The sequence below is a fragment of the Heterodontus francisci genome, chromosome 15 (genome assembly GCF_036365525.1).
Source record: "Heterodontus francisci isolate sHetFra1 chromosome 15, sHetFra1.hap1, whole genome shotgun sequence".
NCBI classification, from domain to species: domain Eukaryota; kingdom Metazoa; phylum Chordata; class Chondrichthyes; order Heterodontiformes; family Heterodontidae; genus Heterodontus; species Heterodontus francisci.
Window position 1 is genome coordinate 82,528,776 of NC_090385.1, and position 27,223 is coordinate 82,555,998.

Consider the following 27,223-nt stretch of genomic DNA (forward strand, 5'->3'; position numbering starts at 1 on the left):
GCCGAAGGGTCTGCTTCTGTGCTGTATAACTCTATGACTCTAGTGCTCCATGAACCCAGAATTACCCCTAACATTCCCAGACCATGGGACCCCCCTCTTCCAAGCATCCAGAAATTAAGATCAGATGGTTAATGATCCCAATCTTAGTGCCTGTATAAGTGTTTGTAGAATTTATGGGCAGAATCTTACTTACTTAGTCCCTGGAGCAGTGACAGGACCATTTCCAGGTTGCGAACCTGACTCACTGATTAGTGGTTCTTCCAGTGGCTCTTTCCCAGAACAAACTAATTAGCAGTCCAGCTCTATGTTCCCTGACCGTTTAGGGAGGGTGGGCAGGATGATGTATCTAATGCAGCGATGAGGGACCTCTATTTTAAGGGGCTCCGGCAACATTCACAATGGCAGCACTGTGTGGAGTCAAACATCCAGTGTGAGGGAGGAAAGATCAGGAAGATGGATGCATGACGTGAAAAGGCTGCCCTCCAGTTCATGGACTCGTCCCTGGAGGTAAAGCTGCAAACAATCAGGCCAGCAGGAGGGGGCGTGCCAGTCTCACCATGCAGGCTTGGCTTGAAGTTGCTGAGGAGGTGAGGAGCAGGAGCATGGTGCCAAGGACCTGGATCCAGTGTTGTAAAAGGTTCACTGACCTCCTGAGGTCTGGCAAGGTGAGTTCCCTGCAACTCTTAGCTGGCAGCTATCACTCTTGCAGTCTTGTGCACAGCACTCCATTGACTGACACACCTTGCTGTCACACACGCTGTTTTCTCCCCAGCCTCGTCCTCAAATCTCCATCTCAACAGACACCACTCACACTCACCCTTATCTTATTTCCCTTTCACACCCGTTCCTCACAGTCACCCTCCTCAAGTATCTACTCCCCAACCTCAGCAATCAGTTAACCTCTCACATTCTGAACTCTCTGCCTTTTTTCATTGCAGGAGGAGAGCCCACTACTCCGGGGAGAGACAGAACTGGGGATGAAGCTGCAGCCATGGCGACCCTGACATCTATGGAGGAGGAAGCCCTGGAAATCAGCAGGGTGGCAGCAGTACAGGCTGTTGCCATTGGGGAGATGAGAGTGACCCAGAGACATTCGATATCACACTGCCACTTTGCACTTAACTGTCACTCATGTTGAATCGATGTCATCAATACATTAACTGTCATGATTTGCACTATGCTAACTTGGAACCCAATTTCACCTACGTTCAGCACTAACTCATGCCTTTCATCTCCTGCAGGTACATTGCCTGAACTGGCAGAGGAGATGAGGGAGGAGGCTGTGGAGTCCTCAGAGGAGGAGCAGCACTCTGAAAATATACCATCACATGACTCCGGTGACCCCTCCATAAGCACAGATACACACACCTTGGTGGGTCCAGATTCTCAGTTAGATGGGGTGGCACATGGTGAGGAGCTTGTCACATGTCAGTGGAAGCAAGTGCTGGAAACAGGCACATCACTGGAGAGTCCCCCTTTGGAGGGCCCAGGACACTTTAAGCTCTGCTCAGGTGGGCACAGGTGCTGAGCCATGAGAGGTCATGTACAAAACGAGTATTTGTGGAGCAGCAAAAGGAAATGGGTGTACATCTGCCAGAATTTCCTGAGACAGTGCGCATCCTTGTACAGATAATGGAGAAGTCCATCTCGAGCATGAGTGCTGTGGTGTCTCAGGCATTTGTGCTTTGAAAGAGTGGCCAACTTCATGGAAAGTCATGCGTGATAGGCCACTGAGTCCATGCTGTCCCACACCAATGGCCTGCACACTATGGCTGCCACTTTGCAAAGCACTGATCAAAGAAACGCCTTAATGGCTGAACTCGATACTCAAATGTAGCCAAGTGCTCTCCCGCTCCTGGTGAGCAGTGAAGTGCAAGTGGGCCCTGAGAGAGAAGAGCGAGAAAGGGCTGATGACAGTGTGGGCTCTTCTCAAGGTGCTCTCACTTCAGGGCCCTTTCTCTTTCCCCCTCTAGCAGTGTCACACACGCTGCATCCTTCCCCCATGACCGTGTCTGCTCCTTCACATGGACCCTGTGCTGAGGGTATCTCCTTTGGGGTGCAGTCCTGTATTCTTGCCCTCTGTTCCATCAAGCTGCACATGGTAGTGGAGAAGGCAGCTGCTGCTGGAGTTGCTGTCCCTGTCGCTCTTGCTGCTGAGCTGGACCACACTGCATCTTCTCCTCAGAGGTCAAACCAACTTCAGACCATGTACGCCCCATGTTATAGGGAAGTCTCATAGGCAATAGGGCGGCACAGTGGCGCAGTGGTTAGCACCGCAGCCTCACAGCTCCAGCGACCTGGGTTCAATTCTGGGTACTGCCTGTGTGGAGTTTGCAAGTTCTCCCTGTGTCTGCGTGGGTTTCCTCCGGGTGCTCCGGTTTCCTCCCACATGCCAAAGACTTGCAGGTTGATAGGTAAATTGGCCATTATAAATTGCCCCTAGTATAGGTAGGGAAATATAGGGACAGGTGGGGACGTGGTAGGAATATGAAATTAGTGTAGGATTAGTATAAATGGGTGGTTGATGGTCGGCACAGACTCGGTGGGCCGAAGGGCCTGTTTCAGTGCTGTATCACTAAAACTAAAACTAAAACTAATAAGGTGAGTTGACCTCAGAAGCATCCAAGACACTTGAATATGTTGCACAAAGTTGCTATCCCTAAGAAAATCAGAGATTTTAGGCTGAAGGAACTGCTCCTGTCAGCTCAAGCCAGCGCTGCAATTGACCAGAGACTTGTCAGTTTCACCCTTCATACTGTTGCTATCAGGTCAGTGTCAGGCCTCAATGAGCTCCCTCCGTCCGTCGCCTTTTCCAACCTGGCATGTTGCAGACACAGCATGTGACTCGTGCTGTTGGGAAAGAAGGAATCCATGCTTAAAAAGGCTCCTAATTGCCTTTTTAAGCACCTCAATTGGCTTCCCAGCAGACCCACAGAGGGTTCCCACTGCACTCACAACACGCCCTGGAGAAAGCTGGAAAAGGGCGGGATCACTTTGGGATTCCCATGTGACATTATTTTCCATGACTTTTCCACCCTGCTTGCCACTGAACCCACCTCCAATGGCCTGGGAATTTTTCTTAACTTGTTCATGGGATGTGAACATCGCTGGCAAGGCCAGAATTTGTTGCCCATCCCTAATTACCCTTAAGAAGGTAGTGGTGAGTCGCATTCTTGAACTGCTGCAGTACATGTGGTGTAGATACACCTACAGTGCTGTTAGGAAAAGAGTTCCAGGTTTCTGACCCAACGACAGTGAAGGAGCAGTGACGTGGTTCCAAGTCAGGATGCTATGTGACTTTGAGGGGAAGTTGCAGGTGGTGGTGTTTCTGTTGCCCTGTCTTACTAGGTGGTCAAGGTTGCCGGTTTGGAACGTGCTGTCAAAGGAGCCTTAGTGAGTTGCTGCAGTGCATCTTGTATATGACACACACTGTGCCAATGAGGGAGGAAGTGAATGTTTAAGATGGTGGATGGTGTGCTGATCAAGTGGGCTGTTTTGTCTTGGATGGTGTCGAGCGTCTTGAGTATTGTTGGAGCTGCACTCATCTAGGTGGGTGGAGATTATTACATCATACTCCTGACTTGTGCAGGCTTTGCGGAGTCAGGAGATGAATTAGTCGCCACAGAATTCCCAGCCGCTGACCTGCTCTTGTAACCACAGTATTTACATGGCTGATTCAATTAAGTTTCTGGTCAATGGTAATCCCAAGGATGTTGATGGATGGGAATTCAGTGATGAAAATTGTGTTGCACATCAAGGGGAGATGGTTAGAATCTGGCTTGCTGGAGATGGTCATTTCCTGGAACTTGTGTGCCATGAATACCACTTGCCACTTATCAGGCTAAGTCTCAATGTTGTCCAGGTCTTGCTGCATATGGACATGGACTGCTTCAGTATCTGAGGTGTTGTGAATGGTACTGAACTTTGCAATCATCAGCAAACATCCCTATTTCTGACTTTAGGATGGAGGGAAGATCAGTGATGAAACAGCTGAAGATGGATGGGCCTCGGACACTATCCTGAGGAACTCTTGCAGTAATGTCCAGGGACTGAGATGATTGGCCTCAAACAACCATACCCATCTTCCTTTGTGCTAAATTTGACTCCAATTATTCGAGAGTTTTCCCCTTAATTCCCATTGACTTCAATTTTGCTAGAGCTCCTTGATACCACACTCGGTCAAATGCTGCCTTGCTGTCAAGGACAGTCATTTTCTGATGTATCTCTTCAGTGTTTGCAGAACCCTGGGTCCACCTCCTTCCTGTGCATCCAGACCCTGGGAGCACCCCTCCTCCCAACTAAAAACTACCAGACCCCAAGCTCAGTGCTCCCAGATCCCCAGGTTTCCCCCAGCGTGGATATGTCCATGTTCTCAAATTACACCCCCCCACTTCATTTAAAACCTTTGACTCACTGTGAGCTATGCCTCAAGTGATTACTTTTTAATTCACTCTTGGGATGAGCGCATTGCGAGAATGGTTGGCATGTATTGCCCATCCTTAGTTGCCCTGAGAAGGCCTCCTTGAACCGCTGGTAGCAGTTTGATAAACTGAATGGCTTGCTAGCCTGCATCAGAGGGCAGCTCGGAGTTAACTACATTAGTGTGAGTCTGGAGTCTCACATAGACCAGGCTGGGTAAGGATGGCAACTTTCCTTTCCTCAAGGACATTAGTGAACCAGTTGGGTTTTTATGACAATCTGATAGTTTCGTGGCCACTTTTACTGAAACCAATTGAAAAAAAAACTGAATCAACTACATTCACTTAATACATTTCCAACAACTATCCAACACTTCACATATGGCACATCATCAGTGATATATCACTTGCCTTAAATATTTCAAAGTTCTTCAGCTCTAAATGGGCAGGTAGCTTGAAATTGTTCAACATGTCTTTTCTTCTCTTGCCAGTGTAAGGCACATCGACAGTCACTACGAGAGCTTTGTACTTTAGGTTCTTGACCCGTTGTATCAGCTGCTCAGTCACCTCACGCCTTTTGAAAATGTAGAGCTGAAACCAGCAGCAGCCAGAGGAGGCTGCTGCAATCTCCTCTGCGGAGCATGTTGCATATGTACTGGCAATATAGCACGTCTTCATGGCATCAGCAGCTGCAAGGAACAACTCCAATTTACATCAATATAAGCAGAAACATCTAGGGCTCAATTTTAACTCCTGGGCAGGTGTACACCAAAGTAAGCTGTCGTTGACCCCCCACATGGGCCTCAGGTTAAAATGGCAGATCGGGCCTTGATGAAGTTATCGCAGCCTGATCATCATATTTAAACAGGGCCCTGCTGGCTTGCGACAAGGGCCGTTGCCTCCTGCAATTTAAAATTAGAGTTAGCCAGATTGGGGCGGGAAAGGAATTGGCAAGTCTCCTGCTTCATTTTAACTGCCCCCTGCTGTGCACCACGCCCCCCCCCCCCACCCCACCAGCACCCTCACCCCACTGTGCACCCCTGCTTAGGGGAGGTAAATTGATTCTAAGGTCAGTAAAGTGGAGTTGAGGTAGATGATCAGCCATGTTCTTATTGAATAGCGGAACTGGCCTGAGGAATGGTATGGCCTACTTCTGCTCTTATTTCATTTTTATGTTGCCACAAATTGAAGCAAGCAACGTATTTCTTATGGAAATTGCATGGCTGGATTTCAAGAGACTGGAACCAAATGTTTTATCAGCAACTAAATGTAGTTTTGCTGCAGGTAGTTTTCACAGCCAGTAAGTGCCATATTTTGTTACAGCTTTGGTCAGAACAGCAAAAAAAAACCCGATGTGCAGCTCATCATTGTTTACAGCAGGGCAAAGGAGGAAACAACATTCATTTGTTATTTATTCATTATTTATACAATGTCTTTTAAATCCTAAGGAGATCCCAAAGTGACTTCCAACCAATTAATTACTTTTGAAGTGTAATCACTGTTGTTTTACAGAAAATGAGAAAACACTGGCATTAAATGGAAATGTTTGATGAGAAGTAATTACATTATATAAAATGTAGCTCCATTAGATATAATTTTGACGTATTACATTTCAGCCACTGTGTGCACTCAGTTCTGGGGTCCTTACACTTCTCTACAATGGAGACCACTTTAAGTCATTTGTAGGTGAGACAAAAACATATGTAAAGGATGAGAGAGAGCAACAGGTTCACCAACCCCACCCCATCCAATCAATTGTGCAACCACACACACCATCAAGATTCTATTTATTTCTGGCTCAAAGTTAACTGTTGTTTAAACTACTGTCATGCAGGCTCTCACTTACCAAGCATGAGTTACATTAATTTTGCCACATGGACATTAAACTTCAAATTGTTGCTGGGATAAAAAAGTGCCTATCACAAGGAATTGTCAGGCCCCTTGCTGGAAAGACATTTTTACACACTAGCAGACAGTGTTGGAACAAAGGAACCAGTCCCTGCTACCAATACATAGAAGGCATGGTCAGACCAGTTTAGTCACATGACTAACTGGCTGTTGCAGAGTTTTGAACTGAGAGTTTTTTAAATTGGCCACAGAGAATCAGAAAGCTGTTTGCTCCTGGACTGAAAAGACCTCTCTTGGCTGGTTCGCCGCAGCCTCTCCCATCTACTCATCACATTCTCACCTGCTTTAGAATCCATTGAAGACACAGGAACTCCAAGAGAGAAAAGACTCCTCCAGTGAGCAAGGTTTAAGAAGAATACTAGGCCCCAACGAAAAGTAAGAATTACTTACAAGTAAGAACTACCTACAAAAGGACTCTACAGTGAGCTCGAAGCACAGTAACAAAAAATTCTTCAGATATTGCCTCAAGCTTCTCCACTTTATCTTTTCTTCTGTTCTTTTCTGTCTCCATTTGCATGTGTGTATCGCGTAAGCGTGATAGCATGGGGCACGGCGTGTATCCGTAGGTGTTAACCAAATTAGAGTTTAAATTTTAATAAATTTCACTTTTCTTCTTTAAACCTAAGAAAGCCTGTTTGTGCTCATTTCTTTGCCTTATAATTGGAAAGTGGTGAGCAAGGATTCACTAAGGGGGAACTCAAAACACGATGTGTTCAAAATTAAATCCTGTTACAGTAAGAGCAGGTGACGGCTGAAAGGGACCCCCAGATACCTCTCCCACCTGGTCATAACAGAAATTTGGGGGCCCGTCCGGGATTTGACGCACAGACAAACAAGAGAAGTTGGAACTGGGAAGCCAAATTGTTGCTAATCAAAAAAGAGAAAAAATTTCAATACAGGTTTTCTTGTTATTGAGTGTGCTAGAATACTAACATGTCTGAAGCTAGTAGCTCTCCAAGCCAGGGTGAAGTAACTTGGGATAAATTAAAAGCACTGTCCATGGAGAAGTTGAGGAAATTGGTTGAGCAGTGTGGGATCACTGTACGTGACAAGGCTAGGAAGTCTGAACTCTTAAGACTAGTGGCCAACCATTTTTCCATTGAATCTGAAGAAGCAGAAACAGGGTTACAAGTAGACGCCGACAGGGTATTACCAGCAAAGATACAATTGGAATAGAGGAAACTTGAATTTGAGGAAAGAGAAAAAGAAAGAGAGAGACAGGAGAGAGAGAAAGAAAGAGCCTTCCAGAAGGAAGGTGAAGAAAGAGAGCTGAGATGACTTGAGTTAACTAGGAAAATGTTCATTGGAGGCCTATGGCAGGAATGCATTGATGCCTACAAAGCATTTCAGAAAGTGGCCAGTGTCCATTTATCATTGATATTTGAGCCTTCCGTCTTCAGTGATGGATGTTTGTCATTTGAAGATTTTTCACTTTTTTCACTACCAACATGCCTTACATTTGTGGTTCTGCAGTCACACCTTTACTTTCCTTGCATTGGCGTGTTTTCAGTTCCAACATAACCCTGAGAAAATTTGATCTGCTGGTCACATCAAAGCGTAGCAAAGTTGTAGCTTCCTATGTATGCACGTTAATGCCTTGATGCAGGAAAATTTTTCCAATAGAGACGCAGGTCTCTTTTAATGAATTTGATAATATACAGGCCATCAGGCACATCTCCACTGCAGGTTCATGTGCTGTTGTCAGAAGAGCCCTTCTTTTTGATTACAGCAATGAATAAGACCTCAGACATATGTGAACATATTTATAGACTGTTTTTTTTCTTCTACCAACATTCCTATATCTTTCTTCTTTGGGCCTCCTTATCTCGAGAGACAATGGATACGCGCCGGCGCATGCCTGGGCAAATTTATGGAGGTTGAGAGTTGCCCAGTCGTCAAAACCCCCCTCTCGGCCTTTCTGGTGGGGTCCAAAGGAGTGCAGGACACGACGTTTGGCACCAGTATGGCTGCAGGAACTGCCGGAAACATGCCAAAGGTGACACATGACCGCCTACATTCCTATATGAAGTGGTTTATTGTTGGCTGAAATGTGCAAATATGAGGTTCTCCCTGATGGCTCTTGCATCTCTTTCCATGGCCCTCATATCTATAATGGCATCGTCAGCATTGTTGTCCTCCTCCTCACCCACTTCATAGTCATCTTCATCTGAGGAGGACTGGTATTCCTCCTGTTCCTCTGTCTACAGAATGATGCTGTATCTAATTGCAAGGTTGTGCAAGGCACAGCAGACAACGATTATTTGTGATACCCTCTGTGGCGTGTACTGAAGAGCCCCTCCAGACCAGTCAAGGTAGCAGAAGTGCATTTTCAGCATGTCAATGATGTTCGATGATGGCTCTGGTAGATGCATGAGCAGCATTGTATCTCTCTTTGCTGCATTTTGGGGATGTCGCACTAGTGTCATCAACCATGTACAAAGTGGGTAACCCTTGTCACTCAAGATCCAGTCGTCGAATTCGACTGGTTCTTCAAAAACTCCTGTTAGCTGAGAGTTCCTCAAAATGTATGAGTTGTGACAGCTGCCTGGGAAACGTGCACAAACATGCATGATTCTTCTCCTGTGGTTGCAAACTAGTTTTACGTTCAAAGAGTGGAAGCCCTTGCGATTCACAAATACAGCAGGCTCTCTAATGGCCACATGAGTACAGGTGATCACCCCTTGCACTCTAAGGAACCCAGCGATGTTGCCGAAGGCCGCTGACCTTGTTGCCTGGCTCTCCATGACTACAGGTAAGTAGATGAAATCAATGGCACATTGAAAAATGGCATTGGTCACCTCTTTGATGCACCGATGGATCGCAGTCTGCGAGATTCCACATATGTCACTGGTGGATCCCTGGAAGGACCCAATAGCTAAAAAAGTGAATGCAACAGTAACCTTGAGGGCAAATGGCATGGGATTCCCACCAAACCCAAGCAGTTACAGGTCATGCCACAGGATCCTACAAATTTCTGTGACCATTTCATGTGACATCCTTGGGCATCTCTGGCATTGCCTCTCTGACATTTGAAGGTAATTTGTCCTTGTCCTGAGAATGCGATGACGTGCCAGTGCCCATTTTCGATAAGGCTGTTCCTGGATGTTATCATTCTGACCATCCTGATCTTCTTGTTCTGCCTGTTGCTGGCATTCAGGCAGCATGACTTGAGGGAAAAGAGCCATCCTCAGTTGCTCCCTCTGCTCTTCTTCCCGTGGTAGTAGACACATTGAGTGTATAACACACCCATGTCGCTGCAGCTTTGCAAATAATGAAATGAGCACAGCGTTGCAATTCAGCTCTCTGTTGCCAGTGAGCTGAACCATCGAGGCAATGAGTAGTTCACTGTTATGTGCCTTAGAATTGCAACCAGGTTGAGTACCCACCCACCATTATTTGTCTCCTTCCACTCTCCTTGCAATCCTTGAGTGACCATGTGGTTTGCATTATTGTTGGAGAAAATGGTGTGTACAACTTAGCGCATGTTTCCCCACCTTCCACCCTCCTCCTGCAACCTTCCAGCCTGAATTCATCATCCTTGACCCACCCAATGTAACCTTAACCCTTCCCTCTGTTACCATTGAACTTCTCCCCATTACCTTGGATAGTGTCACCATCAATTTATTCATGCCATCCCTGCCCCTCGTTCCTACTCCCATTACCATCAACATGCTGACTCTGACCCTTGATCCTCCTCAAATTGACCTTAATATTGTTGCCAAGTCCTGTTCCCTTCCCTATGATGTTGTAGAATATCCAACACTAAGTCTTGACCTGCCTCCCTACAGAATCCATTTGTCCCCATTGACCGTTCCTTCTGCCAGCCAGTACCCTGAATTTGCCTCACAGGTCCCCAATGTTGATACCATTCATCCCTCCCTTTAGGCTCTTCATGACCATCTGTTGACTGTGAAACTCAAATCAACCCACCACCCCTGCAGCCACTCACATCCAGCTTCAGCAGCAATAACAACCACGATACATCCTGGATGCTCCGCTCCTCCCTTCCCTGCTCTTCCATGTACATACCCCCATGCCTTCATTGCCATCCCCGAAGAGGAATCACCCTTTCTGGTGCCGAGCCTGCAGCCAAACGTCCATTCCAATGTTCGCGTTCATTTTGTTGATGAGTTCAAGAAAGAAAAAAACATGGACCTCAGACTCAACTGCACAAAGTTAACTGTTGCACATTACATTGAATCAAATGTGAACTGGGTGGCACGGGAATAATGGTCACCGTTCACTTAATCTGGCAGGTAGGATTTAATTGGTTCTAAGTGTAAGGTAATAAGTAATCATGGCATGCAAACGAATGGAAAGCTGCAATCCGCCACCGTGCGGGGGGAACCCCGGAACACCACAAACGCGCCATTGACTTAATTTTGGAAAAAAGATCTCGCCGTCGGGAATCTGAAAAAAACACTTCCCATCTAACTAAATCACCCTATACGCCACCAAATCCGCTTTTGCAGGCCCAATGAAATTCCACCCCATGTAGAAAAAGGGCTGCTATTTCTTAAATAGTTTCTGATGACTGAAGAAGCTAATGTCTGTTTTCTCATATAGGATTCCAGGACTTTTAGCTTATGTTTTCAGGATCACTTTCCATGACTTTTGTCCGTTCTTCAAGGAAAATCGAAAACCATTCTCCATGGTTTTCCGCTGCTACAGCTGGCGGGCTTTGCATCATGTGACAGGAAATGTGTTTATGAGCCAGATTTGATGCCAGAGTAGGTTTGTTTAAAATGTAAAATGTGTTCTCACGCGATGTGAAAAATTGCTTCATTGAAAAATACGGCATCTTGGGTTTGTGCATGTATTATGAAGCAAGAATGCATCAATACTTCAAAGGAGAGGCGTTATAAACATATGAATCAGTTTAGACATATTAAATATCAATGTGGTTTCAGTAATATGTGGAGACTCTTTGATCTGACAGTTATAGAGTAGTGAGCTCAGGTTTGCTTTGATGAGAGGAAACTGGACGTGTAATTAAGAAATAGGAGTTTGGGGATTGGTCAACGTTGATACAAATCCACCAGAATTAAGACCATGGAAGAATGATCTCCCATTTTGTTGAGACAGGGATGCCCCTTACCTCTGATGGTATTAACTGTTCTACTTCCTCTAACATTGAGGTAATGGGTCAGATTTCTCCTTTGCAAATTTATACAGATAAATATTCTGTGATAGAGCCAAAGATGCAAATTTGTTAGTTATCATTATCTGCTTGTTGACTGCAGTGAAGTCTGTGACTATAACATCACTTCTGGAGCAAGCCTTGGGATTGTTTGAGGATACTTCTCTCAAAGAGCAGCCAACTGACTGTGTTAGCTTTGACTCTGTGATTGCACTCCTTGTTCTGAGTTGGAAGGTTGTGGGTTCAAGTCTCATTTAAGGGACATAGATTCTAGGTTAATGTTATAGGCGCTCACCCTTAAAGGAGACATTAAACCCACACGCTCTGGTGGATGTTAAAATATTCCCTAAAGTTATTTGGAAGAAGAGCAGCTGAGTTCTTTTCAGTTTCCTGATTAATATTTATCCCTCAAACAACATCAAAAGCAGATTATCTTGTCATTGTTACATTGTTTGCAATGTTACATTACAACAGTGACCACACTTTGAAAGTACTTCATTGGTTCTAAATGATTTGCAAGTCCCAAGGTCAAGGAAGCTGCTATATAAATGCAAGTCTTTCCTTCTTATCATGTTTGACTTCTCATGGGAAGAGAATTCAAATACCAGAAAGGGAACATAACTGGTTTGCGAACACTTACCTTTGGCACTGCTGATCTCCCCATCAGGCCAAGCCATACTGGGAATGCCAGTTGGAGCAATTCCTACAGGAAAGCTGATCTCAGTGCCCTGAATAGTGGTTCGCATATCTACTGCTGAAACGTCTCTTAAGACTCGAGGTCGTAGTTGGATTCTGCAAAAACAAAAATAAATTACAAATGTCATTCAAGACAGCAGAAATGTAGAAGTAAAGAAAATAAAACAGAGGGAAGAATCTCCTTCTAGTTGATAATTTAATAAACTAAACAAAAACCATTATCAGACCTTCAATAAGGTACTTCACAGTAGACTCATGACTAACGTCAGAAGATCAAGTAGCAGAATGGATAATAAGCTGCCTACAGGAGCTGAAAACAGAGAGTAAGGAATCCAGGTAGTTATTCAGACTGACAAAAGGTAGGAAGTGATGTTCTTCAAGGATTGATTTTGCAAACTATTGTTGTTCACTATTTGCATAAATGACTTGGACTTGAGAATCGGAAATACAATTTCCAAATTTGGAGTCGACACCAAATTGTGGGGTTATAGTTAATTCAGAGGAGGACTGCAACAAAATACAGAAAGACATTAATAAACTTGCAGAATGGGTGTGCTACAATACCAGAGAGAGAGAGAGAGAGAGCACGGTGGGAGTGGAGCTTTAAAAGCGCGCCAAAATGACAGTTGGAGACCAGAGAGAGAGAGAGCACAGTGGGAGTGGAGTTTTAAAAAGCGCACCAAAAGGACAGTTTGAGACCAGAAAGTGAGAGGGCATGACAAGAGTGGAGTTTTAAAAAGCGCACCAACAGGACAGTTGGAGACCAGAGAGTGAGAGGGCACAGCGGGAGCAGAGCAGGGGAGAAACTGAAAAGTGATATCAGAGTGACGCCACAGCCGACAGAGAGAGCAGGGGAACAGAAAGCAGCTGGGGTGAGTATACAGGTAAGTTTTAAAATTATCTTAATCGCAATCAATCAAATATAAAATAAGACTTGATCGATTCAGTATTATATAAACTAAAAACTAAAGTGGATTTTATAATTTATAATAGAGTGAAAGAGAGAGATCAGCAGGGAGTGAATTCGCTCAAATTTGGACAACTTAGTACATAAGCTGTATTAAGTATTATTAGGGTTTTTCAGTATTTGTAAGGTTTATTAGAATTGGCAAGCTTTATTAGCATTGGTAAGGTTTATTACCAGTAGGAAGGTCTACATATCTGTGTAATCAAGAAAAGTATAACTTTAGAACAAGTAAGTAACTGGTGAGCATTTTGAACAAGTTAGTAGTTGGTGAGTATTTTTTTGAGTAAGGTTTATTTTAACTAGTGAACTGTATTGATTTTTAGTAGGATTTATCAGTACTAGTAAGGTTTTATTAATAATTCTAAGGTGTTGCAATATTGGTAAGGTTTTTTTAGCAGTAACAAAGGGTCAACAAATAAATAAAGGAACAGCAAGGGTGCTTCAACCTCCAGCGTACACCTCCCTTGCTATGTGGGTGCTCCAGGATACTTCCCGTATCCTGGAGAACCATTAGTGCAGTAAGTGTTGTCAATTGCGGCAGCTTGAGCTCCGGGTTTTGGAACTCGAGCAGCAGCTGGCGACACTGCGGTGCATTCATGAGGATGAGAGCTACTTGGATAGCACATTTATAAATGTGGTCATTCCACAGCTTAAGAGTATGCAGAGAGAGATGGAATGGGTGACTGCCAGGCTGTCAAAAAGGATCAGGCAGGTAGTGTTTAGTTTTAGTTTAGTTTAGAGATACAGCACTGAAAGAGGCCCTTCGGCCCACCGAGTCTGTGCCGACCATCAACCACCCATTTATACTAATCCTACACGAATCCCATATCCTTATCACATCCCCACCTGTCCCTATATATTTCCCTACCACCTACCTATACTAGGGGCAATTTATAATGGCCAATTAACCTATCAACCTGCAAGTCTTTGGCATGTGGGAGGAAACCGGAGCACCCGGAGGAAACCCACACAGACACAGGGAGAACTTGCAAACTCCGCACAGGCAGTACCCAGAATCGAACCCGGGTCCCTGGAGCTGTGAGGCTGCGGTGCTAACTACTGCGCCACTGTGCCGCCGTGCAGGAGACCCCTGAATGCATCTCACTCTCCAACAGGTATTCAGTTCTGAATGCTGAGGAAAGTGATGCTTCACCTGGGGAGTGCAGCCAGAGCCAAGTCCATGGCACCACAGGTGGCTCAGCTGTACAGGGAGATACACGGAAGACTGGAAGAGCCATAGTGATAGGTGATTCAATAGTCAGGGGAACAGACAGGCGTTTCTGTGGCCGCAGACGTGAATCCAGGATGGTGTGTTGTCTCCCTGGTGCCAGGGTCAAGGATGTCACTGAGCATCCTGAAGGGGGAGGGTCAACATTGGAAACAATGACATAGGTAGAAAGAGGGATGTGGTCCTGCAGTCAGAATTTAGGGAGCTAGGTAAGAAATTAGCAAGCAGGACCTCAAAAGCAGTAATCTCTGGATTACTCCCAGTGCCATGCGCAAGTGAGTATAGAAATAGAAGGATAAGACAGATGAATGCATGGCTGGAAAGATGGTGCAGGAGGGAGGGCTTTAGATTCCTGGGACATTGGGACCGGCTCTGCGGGAGATGGGACCTGTACAGGCCAGACGGGTTGCACCTGAACAGAGCCGGGACTGACTTCCTTGAGGAATGTTTTGCTAATGCTGTTGGGAGGGTTTAAACTAGTTTGGCAGGGGGATGTGGATCTGAGGGTAGACTCAGTTGGGACAAAATCAGAAATGAAAATGGAAGGCAGAAAATTAATGGATGAGCATGGAAGACAGAGGAAACAAAGGTTAGAAAATAAAAAAAAAAGAGTTTGGCAGTGCTCAAGGGTATCTATTTCAATGCAAGGAGTAAAGCATATAAAGCAGATGAGCTGAGGGCACAGATAGACACGTGACAGTATGATGTCATAGCTATTACAGAAACATGGCTTAAGGAGGGACAGGAATGGCAGCTCAACGTTCCTGGTTACAGGGTTTTCAGACACAATAGAGAAGGGGATAAGAAAGGAGGGGGAGTGGCAATTCTGGTCAAGGAAACTATTACAGCTGTGGGGAGGGATGATATGTTGGAAGGTTCATCAAATGTGACCATATGGATTGAGCTAAGCAACAAAAAAGGGGCAATCACACTGCTGGTAGTATACTATCGTCCCCCAAACAGTCAGAGGGAGATAGAAGAGCAGATATGTAGGCAAATCTCTGAGAAGTGCAAGAACAATAGGGCAGTAATAGTAGGGGATTTTAACTACCCCAGTATTAACTGGGATAGTTTTAGTGTGAAAGGAATTGAGGGAACAGAATTCTTGAGGTGAATTCAGGAGAAATTGTTTGCCTAGAATGTAGCAAGTCCAACAAGAGAGGGTGCAGTTTCAGACTTAGTTTTAGGAAATGAAGCTGGGCAGGTGGAAGGAGTGGCAGTGGGAGAGCATTTTGGTGGTAGTGATCATAATTCAGTCAGTTTTAATATAATTATGGAAAAAGACAGATAGAATAGGAGTTAGAGTTCTCAATTGGGGCAAGGCCAATTTTACTAAACTGAGGAGTGATTTAGCAAAAGTGTACTGGAAACAACTATTTCAAGGTAAATCAGTGTTAGAACAGTGGGAGGCATTCAAAGGGGAGATTCAAGGGGATCAGAGTAAACTTGTTCCCACAAAGAGAAAGGTTGAGACAGCCAAATCTGGAGCCCCATGGATGTCAAGGAGCCTACAGGGTAAGATAAGGCAGAAAAGGAAAGTTTATGTCCGACACTGAGAACTCAATACTGCAGAAAGCCACAAGGAGTACAGAAAGTAGAGGGATGAAATCAAAAAGGAAATTAGGAAAGCAAAGAGAGGATATGAAAGAACATTGGCAAGCAAAATCAAGGTGAACCCAAAGATGTTTTATCAATACATTAAGAGTAAGAGGATAACTGAGAGAGTAGGGCCCATAAAAGACCAAAAATTTGCCCTATGTGTCGGGGCGGAAAATGTTGGTATGGTTCTGAATGAATACTTTGTACCTGTCTTCACAAAAGAGGGGGACAATGCAGACATTGTAGTTAAGGAGGAAGAGTGTGAAGTATTGAATGTGATAAACATAGGGAGAGAGGAAGTATTCATGAGATTAGCATCCTTGAAAGTTGATAAACAACCAGGGCCAGATGAAATATACCTTAGGCTGCGAAAAGAAGCAACAGAGGAAATAGCAGAAGGTCTGACCATCATTTTCCAGTCCTCACTGGATACAGGTGTGGTGCCGGAGGATTGGAGAATTGCTAACATTATACCTCTGTTTAAAAAGGGAGTGAAGGATAATTACAGGCCAGTCAGTCTAACCTCAATAGTGGGCAAATTACTGGAATCTATTCTGAGAGACAGGATAAACTGTCACTTAGAAAGGCACTGGTTAATCAAGGATAGTCAGCATGGATTTGTTAAGGGAAGATCTTATTTGACTAACTTGATTGAATTTTTTGAAAAAGTGACAAGGAAGATAAATGAGGGTAGTGCTGTTGATGTGGAGTACATGGATTTTAGCAAGGCTTTTGACATGGTTCCACATGGCAGACTGGTTAAAAAAATAAAATCCCCTGGGATCCAGGGAAATGTAGCAAGGTGAATACAAAATTGCCTCAGTGGCAGGAAACAAAGGGTAATTATTGACAGGTGTTTTAGCGACTGGAGGGCTGTTTCCACTGGTGTTCTGCAGAGCTCAGTACTGGGTCCCCCGTTTTTTGTGGTATATATTAACGATTTGGACATAAATGTAGGGGGCATGATCAAGAAATTTGCAGATGACTCAAAGATTGGCCGTGTGGTAGATAGCGACAGGATATCTGAAGGCTGTAGGAAGATATTGATGGTCTGGTCAGATGGGCAGAAAAGTGGCAAATTGAATTCAACCTGGAGAAGTGTGAGGTGATGCATTTGGGGAGGTCAAACAAGGCAAAGGAATACACAATAAATTGTAAATTACTGAGAAGTGTAGAGGAAGTGAGGGACTTTAGAGTGAATGTCCACAGATCCCTGAAGATAGCAGGATAGGTCGATAAGGTTATGAAGGCATATGGAATCCTTTCCTTTATTAGAAGAGGTATAGAATATAAGAGCAGGGAGGTTATGCTGGAACTGTATAACTCATTGGTTAGGCCACAACTTGAGTACTGTGTGCAGTTCTGGTCACCTCATTACAGAAAAGATGTAATTGCAATAGAGAAGGTATAGAGGAGATTTACGAAGATGTTGCCAAGACTGGAAAAATGAGGAAAGATTGGATAGGCTGGGGTTGTTCTCCTTGGAACAGAGAAGGCTGAGGGGAGTTTTGATTGACATGTACAAAATTTTGAGGAACTTGGTTAGAGTGGAGGTGAAGGGTCTATTCACCTTAGCAGAGAGGTCAGTGATGAGGGGGCATAGATTTAAAATGATTGGTAGAAAAATTAGAGCGGAGATGAGGAAAAGCTTTTTCACCCAGAGGGTGGTGATGGTCTGAAACTCATTGACTAAAAGAGTCATTGAAGCAGAGACCCTCAACTCATTCAAGAGGAGTCTGGATATGCACCTCAAGTGCCATAAGCTGCAGGGCTACAGTACTGAGGGAGTGCTACACTGTTGGAGGTGCTGTCTTTTGGATGATATGCAAAACCGAGGCCCCATTTGCTTGCTTGGGTGGATGTAAAAGATCCCATGGCACTATTTCAAAGAAGAACAGGGGAGTTATCCCTAGTGGGCTGGCCAACATTTATCCCTCAATCAACATCGCAACAACAGGTTATTTGGTCATTATCACATAGCTGTTTGTGGGAGCTTGCTGTGTGCATACTGTAATATTACTTGCTCCTTTGATATGTGAGCTATTGTAAGACTCACAGGACTCCAAGTAATATCCAAAGAAAACATGTTTTTTAAAATTATACTTTAAGCTAGAACATATATGTACAAACAGTTACTGCATGAGCACATCTAAACACATGTCACTCTGTCAGACTACACCCACAGCTCCCTGCTCATGTGTGATACGACATCACTTCCTCCAGTGACCTTTACTTACAACTCCTTAAGGTGGTCAGCTCTTGCTAGCTACTCCATTTCCTGCATTACAACAGCACTTCAAAAAAAGTACTTTCATTAGCTGTGAAGCACTTTGAGACGTCTAGTGGCCGTAAAAGGCGTTATATAAATGCAAGTCTTTTTCTTTCTTTTTTATAATACTACTTGGGAAAATACATTTCTAAATGGGTAGAGGAGCAGAGGGACCTGGGGATACAAATAGACAAATGACTAAAAGTAGTGATGTCGGTTAATCAGGCCACAAAATAGCAAATCAAGGACTGGGTTCATTTCTAGCAGGATAGAAGTGAAAAGCAGAACAGTTATGTCAAAAAAGTATAGAACCTTGGTTAGACCACACTTTGAGTACTGAAAACAGCTCTGGTCTTCAAAACAGAAACACGGCACAGTGGTGCAGTGGTTAGCACCGCAGCCTCACAACTCCAGTAACCCGGGTTTGGTTCTGGGTACTGCCTGTACGGAGTTTGCAAGTTCTTCCTGTGACTGTGTGGGTTTCTGCCGGGTGCTCAATTTCCTCCCACAGCCAAAGACTTGCAGGTTGATAGGTAAATTGGCCATTGTAAATTGCCCCTAGTGTGGGAAGGTGGGAATGTGGTAGGGAATATGGGATTAATGTAGGGTTAGTATAAATGGGTGGTTGATGGTTGGCACAGACTTGGTGGGCCGAAGGGCCTATTTCAGTGCTGTATCTCTCTATGACTAAGATATGGAGGCGTGGGGAAAGATACAAAAAAAGATTTACTGGAATGATACCAGAACTGAGAGATGATCAATGACTTCAAGAGGAAGTTGGATGGCCACCTGAGAACAAAAGACTTGCCGAGCTAAGGGGATTGAGCTGGGGAGTGGGACTGACTGTATAGCTCTGTGGAAAGCCAGCATGGGCTTCTCAATGGGCTGAATGACCTCTGTCTGTGCTGTAAGTGACTCCATGACTCTCTGCCTCTGTTATCTATCAGGAATGATTGAACATCTGGGGCTCTTTTCTCTAGAAAAGTGAAGGTTGAGAAATGACCTGATAGAGTCTTTCAGATTATGAAAGAGTTTGATAGGGTAGATGTAGAAAAGTTGTTTCCACTTGCGAAGGAAACCAGAACTAGGGTCCACTAATATAAGATAGTCACAAATAAATCCATAGCAAATTCAGGAAAAACTTCTTTACCCAGAGAGCAGTGAGAACGTGGAATTTCCTACCACAAGGAGTAGCTAAGGTGACTAGTATAGATACATTTAAAGGGAAGCTAGATAAAGACCTGAGGGAGAAAGTAATAAAGGATATGTTGCTGGAGTTATATGAAAAAGATTGGGAGAAGGCTTGTGTGGAGCATAAAAAATGGCATGGACCTGTTGAGCCGAATGACCTGTTTCTCTGCTGTAAGTACTTTATAATTATCAGTGACATATCCTTTTTTTCAAGATGCTCAGCAAGCATGCAGTAGACAGTGTAGTGAGGTGCACAACATATCCCCATGTTTAATTTCAGCAGAGAAGTGTTTGCTCACTTTTTAGCAGCTGAAAATAGAAGAATATTCTTCTGCTGTTTACTGACATGGACCCTTCTCCCTTCAGTCCCCTTTCCCACTACTGCTGCTACTGGAACAGACCCTACTTCAGCAAACTGGTAACTCCTGCTCTTTCAACAACAGGCAGAGGGGAAGATCCCTTAACATGTGACAATACCAGGAAACATCACTGAGGCAAGAGCCTCAAGAGCACTCCTAGTGCTGCTGCTACCCAGGTGAAAGGAGTTGTCCAATGCTGCCCACCAGTGGCAGTGAGGGTACACTCTGAGGGTGCAGAAAGAGGGACGGAAGAAAGGAGTTGTGGATGACAATGAAGGAAACAGGAAAAGGGACCAAAATGGACAGTATTGAAATAGAGGGTTAGGAAAGTAAATAGATATCAAAGAGGAAAAGGAACTGTGACAAAATCAGGGAGCTGTGCTTGAAAGGTGTGGGGGAGGGAAGAGGGGTGCAGCTGAGACCAGCACCTTGGAGTGTAGTGGGAGAGGGAGAAAAGTGCCAGCATTAACTCGGGGTTGGGTATGGGGCAGGGCGGGACGGGGGGTGGAGGGGGTCACTGAAATGCCATTGTGAAGTGATAAGGGGAAAGGGGAATGTCAATTAGAAAAGAAGAGTAACACCAGCTTGAATGGGGAGTGGAAGAAAAGTGTCAGATTGAACTGAGGTGAGAAAACTCCCAGGTTAAATTGAGTGAGAAGAGGGAGAAGAATGGTTGGGGAAGTGGAAGAAAAGTTCCAGAAGGAATTGAGGAGGGTGGGGGGAGGGGTGCGAGAAAACTGAATGGTTTTTCTGTGAATTGTCAAGTGGGAGAAAGTGGAATGTGGGAATGTGACTGTTGGCCAAAGTGTGGGCTGGTGTGCTGAAAATCCAAATTCCATTTTGTTTTCTGTTATTTTAATGGATGTGAAGTAAGAAATGCTTAACAATTCACCAAATGTTATCATTTATTATGTAATAATTCAAACTTTCCAGGGGAGCTCCTTAGAAATGCACCACCACTTCTGTACTTTCAATACTTTGATTTGCCTGGTCAGCATTTCATGTACTTGCATACATTTGTCTCTAATACATGTGAGGGAGTGTTGGGTAAACCTCTCAATTAAGGTACAAAGCCCACGCAGCTATTTGTTTTCACACATTAGGGCCATTTACAAAAAAAAAATCACTCTGAGAATACGCTAGCCATCTTTAGTTGCCCTTGAAAAGGTGGTGGGCCTTTTTCAACCGCTGCAGCCCATGTGAAGTACTGTTAGGTAGGGAATTCCAGGATTTTAACACAGCGACAATGAAGGAACAGCAAGATATGTCCAAATTGACTGGTGTGTGTCTTGAGTGAAATTTGGAGGTGATGCTGTTCCCATGCATCTGCCGCCCTTGTCCTACGAAGTTGTGGAGCTCACAGATTTGGGAGGTGCCATCAAAGAAGTCTAGGTGAGTTGCTGCTGTCCATCTTGTAGACACAATAGCAATAATGTGCCTGTGGTAAAGGGGGCAGACATTTAAGGTGGTGAAGAGGCAGCCGAACCTTTTTTCTAGACTGGCATGCCCACTTCTTGGGATCACCGACCTCGAAACCGAGAGAAACAAAAGGGGAGAAGGGCTCACTCCTTCTAGCACCTGTGCCCAGCAGCCTTGTGGGTCATTTGGTTGCTGATGGTGAATTCAAGAGTAGGTTTTACAGGCTCCGACAGCATTGAGTTCAGTTTAATTCCTTGCAGACAAATTCCCTCTCTAGCAGTGAGGCAGTTGGTGCAATTTTGCAATGGACTCACTCCGACAGCCACCAGAGACGGCAGGCAATACATTCTGCTGCAAAAACACATCAAATGAAGCATTGGGATTTCTCCCTGGTATCCTGGGGCCACTATTTAACCCTCAACAACAGCATTAGAAAGCAACTCATCTGGTCATAATCTCATTGCTGTTTGAGGGACATTGCTGTGTGCAAATTGGCTGCTGCATTTCCTACATTACAACAGTGACTGCACCACAAAAGTATTTCATTAGCTGTAAAGCACTTTGGCATTTCCTGAGGTCATAAAATGCACTACATAAATGCAAGTCCTTTTTTTCTTAGTGAGTTTGATTTCTGGTGCGGAGAGAATTCAATTACCAGCTGTTGGCAAGCTTTGCCAAACCTTACTTTTGGCACTGCGGAACTCCCCATTAGGCTAGACCATACTGGCAACCCCTCGATAAGACCACCATACCCACTCACCCATACCACACCACTGCTACTCAGGATCCTGGGGAAAGAAAGACTTCCATTTATATAGCACCTTTCACAATCGGACGTCTCAAAGCACTTTTAAAGCCAAAGAAGTACTTTTGACGTGTAGTCACTGTTGTAATGCAGGAAACATGGCAGCCAATTTTCACATAGCAAGCTCCCACAAACAGCAATGCAACAATGACCAGATAATCTGTTTTTGTGATGTTGATTGAGGGATAAATATTAACCTGGACACTGGCGATAACCCACCTTCTCTTTTTCACAATAGGGCCAAGGGACCTTTTACATACACCTGAGAGGGCAGACAGGGCCTTGGTTTAATATCTTATCTGAAAGACAGCACCTCTGACTGTGCAGCACTGGAATGCCAGCCTAGATTGTCATACTCAAGTCCTGGAGTGGGACACAAACACACAACTTTCTGACTCAGAAACAAGAGTGCTACCAGCTGAGCTATGGCTGACACGAAGCCTATGCTCTCATTACTTTGGTGATTGCAGCTCCTTTAGTCACTATTGCTACTGAAATAATGGTCAGACTTGTTAAATACAATCCCTACTGCTTAATGCAGCACAATGGTGTTCACTCTATTTGCCTGCAATATGTGGCAGATGGTAAAACAAGCAGCAGGGAAGCAGTAGGCGGCCACATTCCTCCACTGGACAGTACCACGGAGCTCCAACCGAATGGGAGAGTACTGGAGCACCACAGCAAGAAGAAGAAGCAAAACAAACACAAGAATCTGTCGGAAAACTCAAGTGGCTCAGGATTCAATGAAGGATTCTTATGAAAAAGTCTGCCTGAAATAGCCATGAGTAACATGTTATAACCGGTACCTTTGTTATTGACTCCTACAGTAAGGGCAAATAGATAGCACTAATTGTCTGATAAAGGCAACTGCTCAGTGATTGGTATAATTGGTGGGGCCAGCAATCTTCTAAAAACTGCCTAAAATCCCAAAGCAATCTTTGAAATTAAACTATCAGTTATATTTTAGGACCCAATTTTAACTCTGTGTAAGTGGACGGGTTTTGAATAAGTGCCACTATAATCTAATAACTAATGCCACGCGCAGGAAGGTACCAATTTTACTTTTTTAATTATAAATGAAATAGAAAGCCTGAGGTCAGGCTTTGACTGAGGGTGGGGTGAGAAAGCAGCAGCAGTGCGGCCCCACCCATGCATAGCCACACGCCATTCCCCAGAGAGCACATCTGCAGCCAGGAGGATTAGGTTTGTTACCTGTCTGGATTTGGTTGCACAGTCTGGGTTTTTTTTGTTGTAGAGTGGGCCATCTGCAAATTTCTAAAATGTAAACCAGACACAAAAAAAGCCAATCCTTTAGAAAGTCATATTTTTTCCATTTACTACTGTGTTTCATGATGAGGAACCATTAGTTATTAAGGTTTGCGATTAGTATTTATCATCTGCAAAGCAAACCTCAGAATTGAAGCCATGACCCCTCCCCCTTTTCCCCAAGACCACATTTACCTTGCCTGAATTGGGGACTGGGCAATAGTTAATCCTAGTAAGGCAGCTTTAAATGCGACTGCAACAGCACTTTGTTCCCAGTCTGCTCATAGCAGACCACCTAGGAAGTGGCAAGCAAGATGGGCTCACTCTAGCTGGCCTGAACCACTTGTGGCTGCACCTGACAATTATAAAGAAGTTAGCCTGCCGAGGACGAGAAGACTCATTTAACTATACAACAAATACAAAGCAGGAAACTGCTTATTATATCACCTTGTGGCGTAATCCACCTCTCAATAACTTTCCAAATGTTAACTGCCTTATTTGTAGATGCATATAAATAACCTCTGCAGAAAAGTGCCAAATGATCCCATAATACATGCCATATATCCCTCGGGTTCTATGCTAATTTAGCTCTAACGTTCTCAGTAATGTATCAAAACCCTTAATGCGCTTACTACATAGCAGTAAGCAATATATTTTATTTCATATAATGTGGATCTGAAAATTAAGAAGTTGGAGATTAAAAACTGTGAACCAGTCTGAGGTTAAGTGTTCCCCGCAGCAATCTGCAACACAATCAAAAACCTCTGACATATCCATCATTCCTTATATAATATTCCACCCTGCATGTAAATACATGTAAAGTGACAAGATCATTGTTTCAGTTCTAATACAAATAATTTCAGATCAAGGGCCATTTAATAAAAGAAGAGCTTGCGCATTCCGTATTCAGTTTACTTCAAAAAATGTAAGGGGAAAAATTGGCAGATTAGAGACTTTCTAGACAAGTTTATTGCTTTGTTACAAAAACCAAAAACTAAATCAAGGCTGTAGTGATCTCTATGGGGACTTGGCCCTGTCACAGTTTTTCTGCAGCAGGAGCGTTTACAGTTTTCTGACGTTAGGGGTTGAATTTTCAGGCCCTACCGGTGTAAGAAACAGAGGTGGATGGGGCCTGAAAATGCCTGCAATGGTCGGTATGCTGGTTTGCTGACGCCGTTCCCGGTGCCGGCTATGTTAACCAGAGTGGGGGGAGGGACAGATCGTGATCCCATCACATCCCCCCATTAAGGCAAATTAAAATGCTTGCTGAGCTAATTAAGAGCTTCTTAACAGTGGGGGTGTTGAGATTTTCACGGGGATGCATGGGTTAAACGTGCTAACTGAGGCAGACAGGATAAAAGGAGATGGGTACAGACTGAGGAGCCAGTCATGGCCGTCCCCAGGGAATTACTCCGGAACTATAAAAGTTGAAATGGCGTACAGTGGGAGTCGGACATTGGCAGACAAGTGACTTGGTGCTGTGCGGGTGTCTGGCAGAGTGGGCAGTAAGTGTTCGGGCAGTGTAGGAGATCGTCACCCTCCTGGCATCAAAGGGGCAGAGGAGCATGGGGAAAGGCTGCCAAGGACAATTGGGCAACCAGCTGAGCACAACAAAGGCAGCAGCTGGCAATGGAGGCACAACTCTTGGATTTTGGGCCCTGTGGTGATGAGGGGCAACACCCTCTGCACGTAGGGCAGAACCCTGGGCAACAGGAGGGCAGGAGAGAGGAATGAGGGGCTGGAAGGACATGGAGGCCATACTCTCTGCATAGGAACTATCAGTGAAGAAGTAGCTACCTGGAGATGACCAGCACCCAGTGCCACAGGAGACTGACTCTCCAGGCAGATAGTCACAGACACCTGCGCCCTCCTCGTCGAAGATCTGGCACCTCACAGCACTGGTCACCATGCCCTGCCAGTAGTCATCAAAGTCACTGTTGATTTGAACTTCTTCACTTCTGGCTCCATCCAAGGATCAGGTGTGGACCTTAGTGGTATCTTGCACACTCTGCAGGTGTGGGTCACTGATGGCTTCTTTGCCAGGGCTGGACAAACATTCATTTCATGACAAATGAGGCCTGGCAGGAACAGAGGGCATTGGGATTCATCACCATTGCTGGATTCTCCTTGGTGCAGGGCATCATCGCTCGCACTCATGTGGCCATCAAGGCACCCAGTGTCTGGCCAGTGAGATCCATCAAGAGGAAGGGCTTCCACTCCTTCAACGTCCAACTGGTCTGCGACCACAAGAGCTTCCTCCACGTGTGTGCTCGCTTTCATGGCAGCTGCCATTATTCCTTCATCCGCTGCCAATCCTGGCAGCCACTGCTCTTCACTCCACCCCCACAAAGTCTGTGGATGGATCCGAGGGGACAAGGGGTATCCCTTGAAGACATGGCTACTCACCCCTCTACAAGGGCCCAGATGAATTCAACCAATGCCATCTACTCACTAGGACCACCATTGAGCAGGCCATTGAACTTCTCAGGATGAGAATCCAGTGCCTGGAATGGCTGGGAGGCACCCTCCAATACCCTCCTGCAAGGGTCTTGGTCATTATGATGGTCTGCTGTGCTCTGCATATCATGGTACTCCAGAGAAGTGTGGACCTTGAGGATGGTGAGGCTTTGAAACCAAATAGCTCATCAGAGGAAGAGGAGGAGCAGGAGGTGAGAGAGGAGAGAAAGTAGAGGCTGAAGGGGAAGAACACCAAGGTGCTCTGGCTGCACAGGGAGGTGGCTGAGCATGTCACTTATTGCAAAGGTCTTGGCAGGATGCCATGAACGTCAGGGACCATTTGATCCAGGAACGTTTCAGCTGAGTCTCTCTGACCCAGGATGAAGGGCATGCTGTGGATGTTAGTCTGAGGTACCTGTGCTAACACATCCATGTAAGACGCAGCCTGAAACATCAAATCACTTACCGCCAATGATGGATGCTCCCCTTGTGGCCTCGGAGGAGGTGGAGACAACCTGCTCACTTGTCTCTCCTGGCGGCAGAGATGCATGTGGTGAAGCCCATGGGGGCATCTCCAGAGTTGCTGCACTTGCATCATTACAGGGGCAGCCTCTGTCACTTGGCCCTGCAGCATGGAGGCTCCCACTGTCAGAGGAGCTGAGGAGGCCGAGGTTGATGCCGGAGCCCCAAGAGGGGTGGCATCCTCATCCTCTTCCATGGCATCTGCAGCCCTTACAGGGTGCACCGGATGGCTGGAGGGGGACACCAACTGGGGCGTAACTGGCATACCCTCCAAACATCTCTGCGCCACCAGCGCTACTGACCACTCCATTCTACACAGTGTGGCATCCATCCTATGCTTGTCAGTGCGCTGCTTTTGCATCCACTCAGAGTGCTGCCACATATGGTTCTTCTTGAGGTTGGCTGCTGTCTCAGTGGAGGAGCTCATGCACTCAAAGCCCTGAACCCCTATGGTGGCATTCATGAGCTGGATCATCTTCTCCATCCTCTGCCCATGACCCTGAAATGTGTCAGGGAACTCCGACATGTGGGAGCACATCTGTTGCTGCTGGTCTAGGTAGATTCTCCTTTCCTGTGACTCCCGAGGCCCTACATCTGAGCCCCGCTGAGCGTGGCTGTATCTGTCCTCCCTCCTCCGAGGGGAACTGACCACAGCTCCCACTGCCTCTGGCACCTCCTCCTGTCCACTAGTACCATGCTCCTCAGCCAGTGACACATTCTCTAACCGCATGCGAGGACCCACCAAGATAAGAGTATTGGCGCTGGTGGATGGTGTGCTTGTAAGGTGCAATGATGCCTCTTCTGTATCAAGCACCTCCTCCTGGGCCACTGCTTGGGAGGGAGAGGGTCTCTGTGGATGTATGGCTGTAATTGTGGGAGATCCAAGAAAAGATAATGAGAACTAGCCTCAGAGAACAGAAGCCTCTGCAGTGTTGAGGCTTCTCAATGGAAATCAGTGTTTGGTATGCCCTCAGACATG

At 45.3% G+C, this 27,223-nt stretch overlaps 1 protein-coding gene across 2 annotated transcripts in view; it reads right to left on the reverse strand.

Annotated features, from left to right (window-relative positions):
* Positions 1–27,223, reverse strand: part of LOC137377753 (2-Hydroxyacid oxidase 2-like) — an 88,017-nt gene that overhangs the window by 26,346 nt on the left and 34,448 nt on the right. For both annotated transcript variants that reach the window (XM_068047764.1, XM_068047763.1), the window contains 2 exons: positions 12,107–12,258; positions 4,830–5,107 (listed from right to left, as the gene is read on the reverse strand). In XM_068047764.1, coding sequence (XP_067903865.1) covers positions 4,830–5,107; positions 12,107–12,258 — 430 coding nt within the window. The remainder of the gene's footprint in view (positions 1–4,829; positions 5,108–12,106; positions 12,259–27,223) is intronic.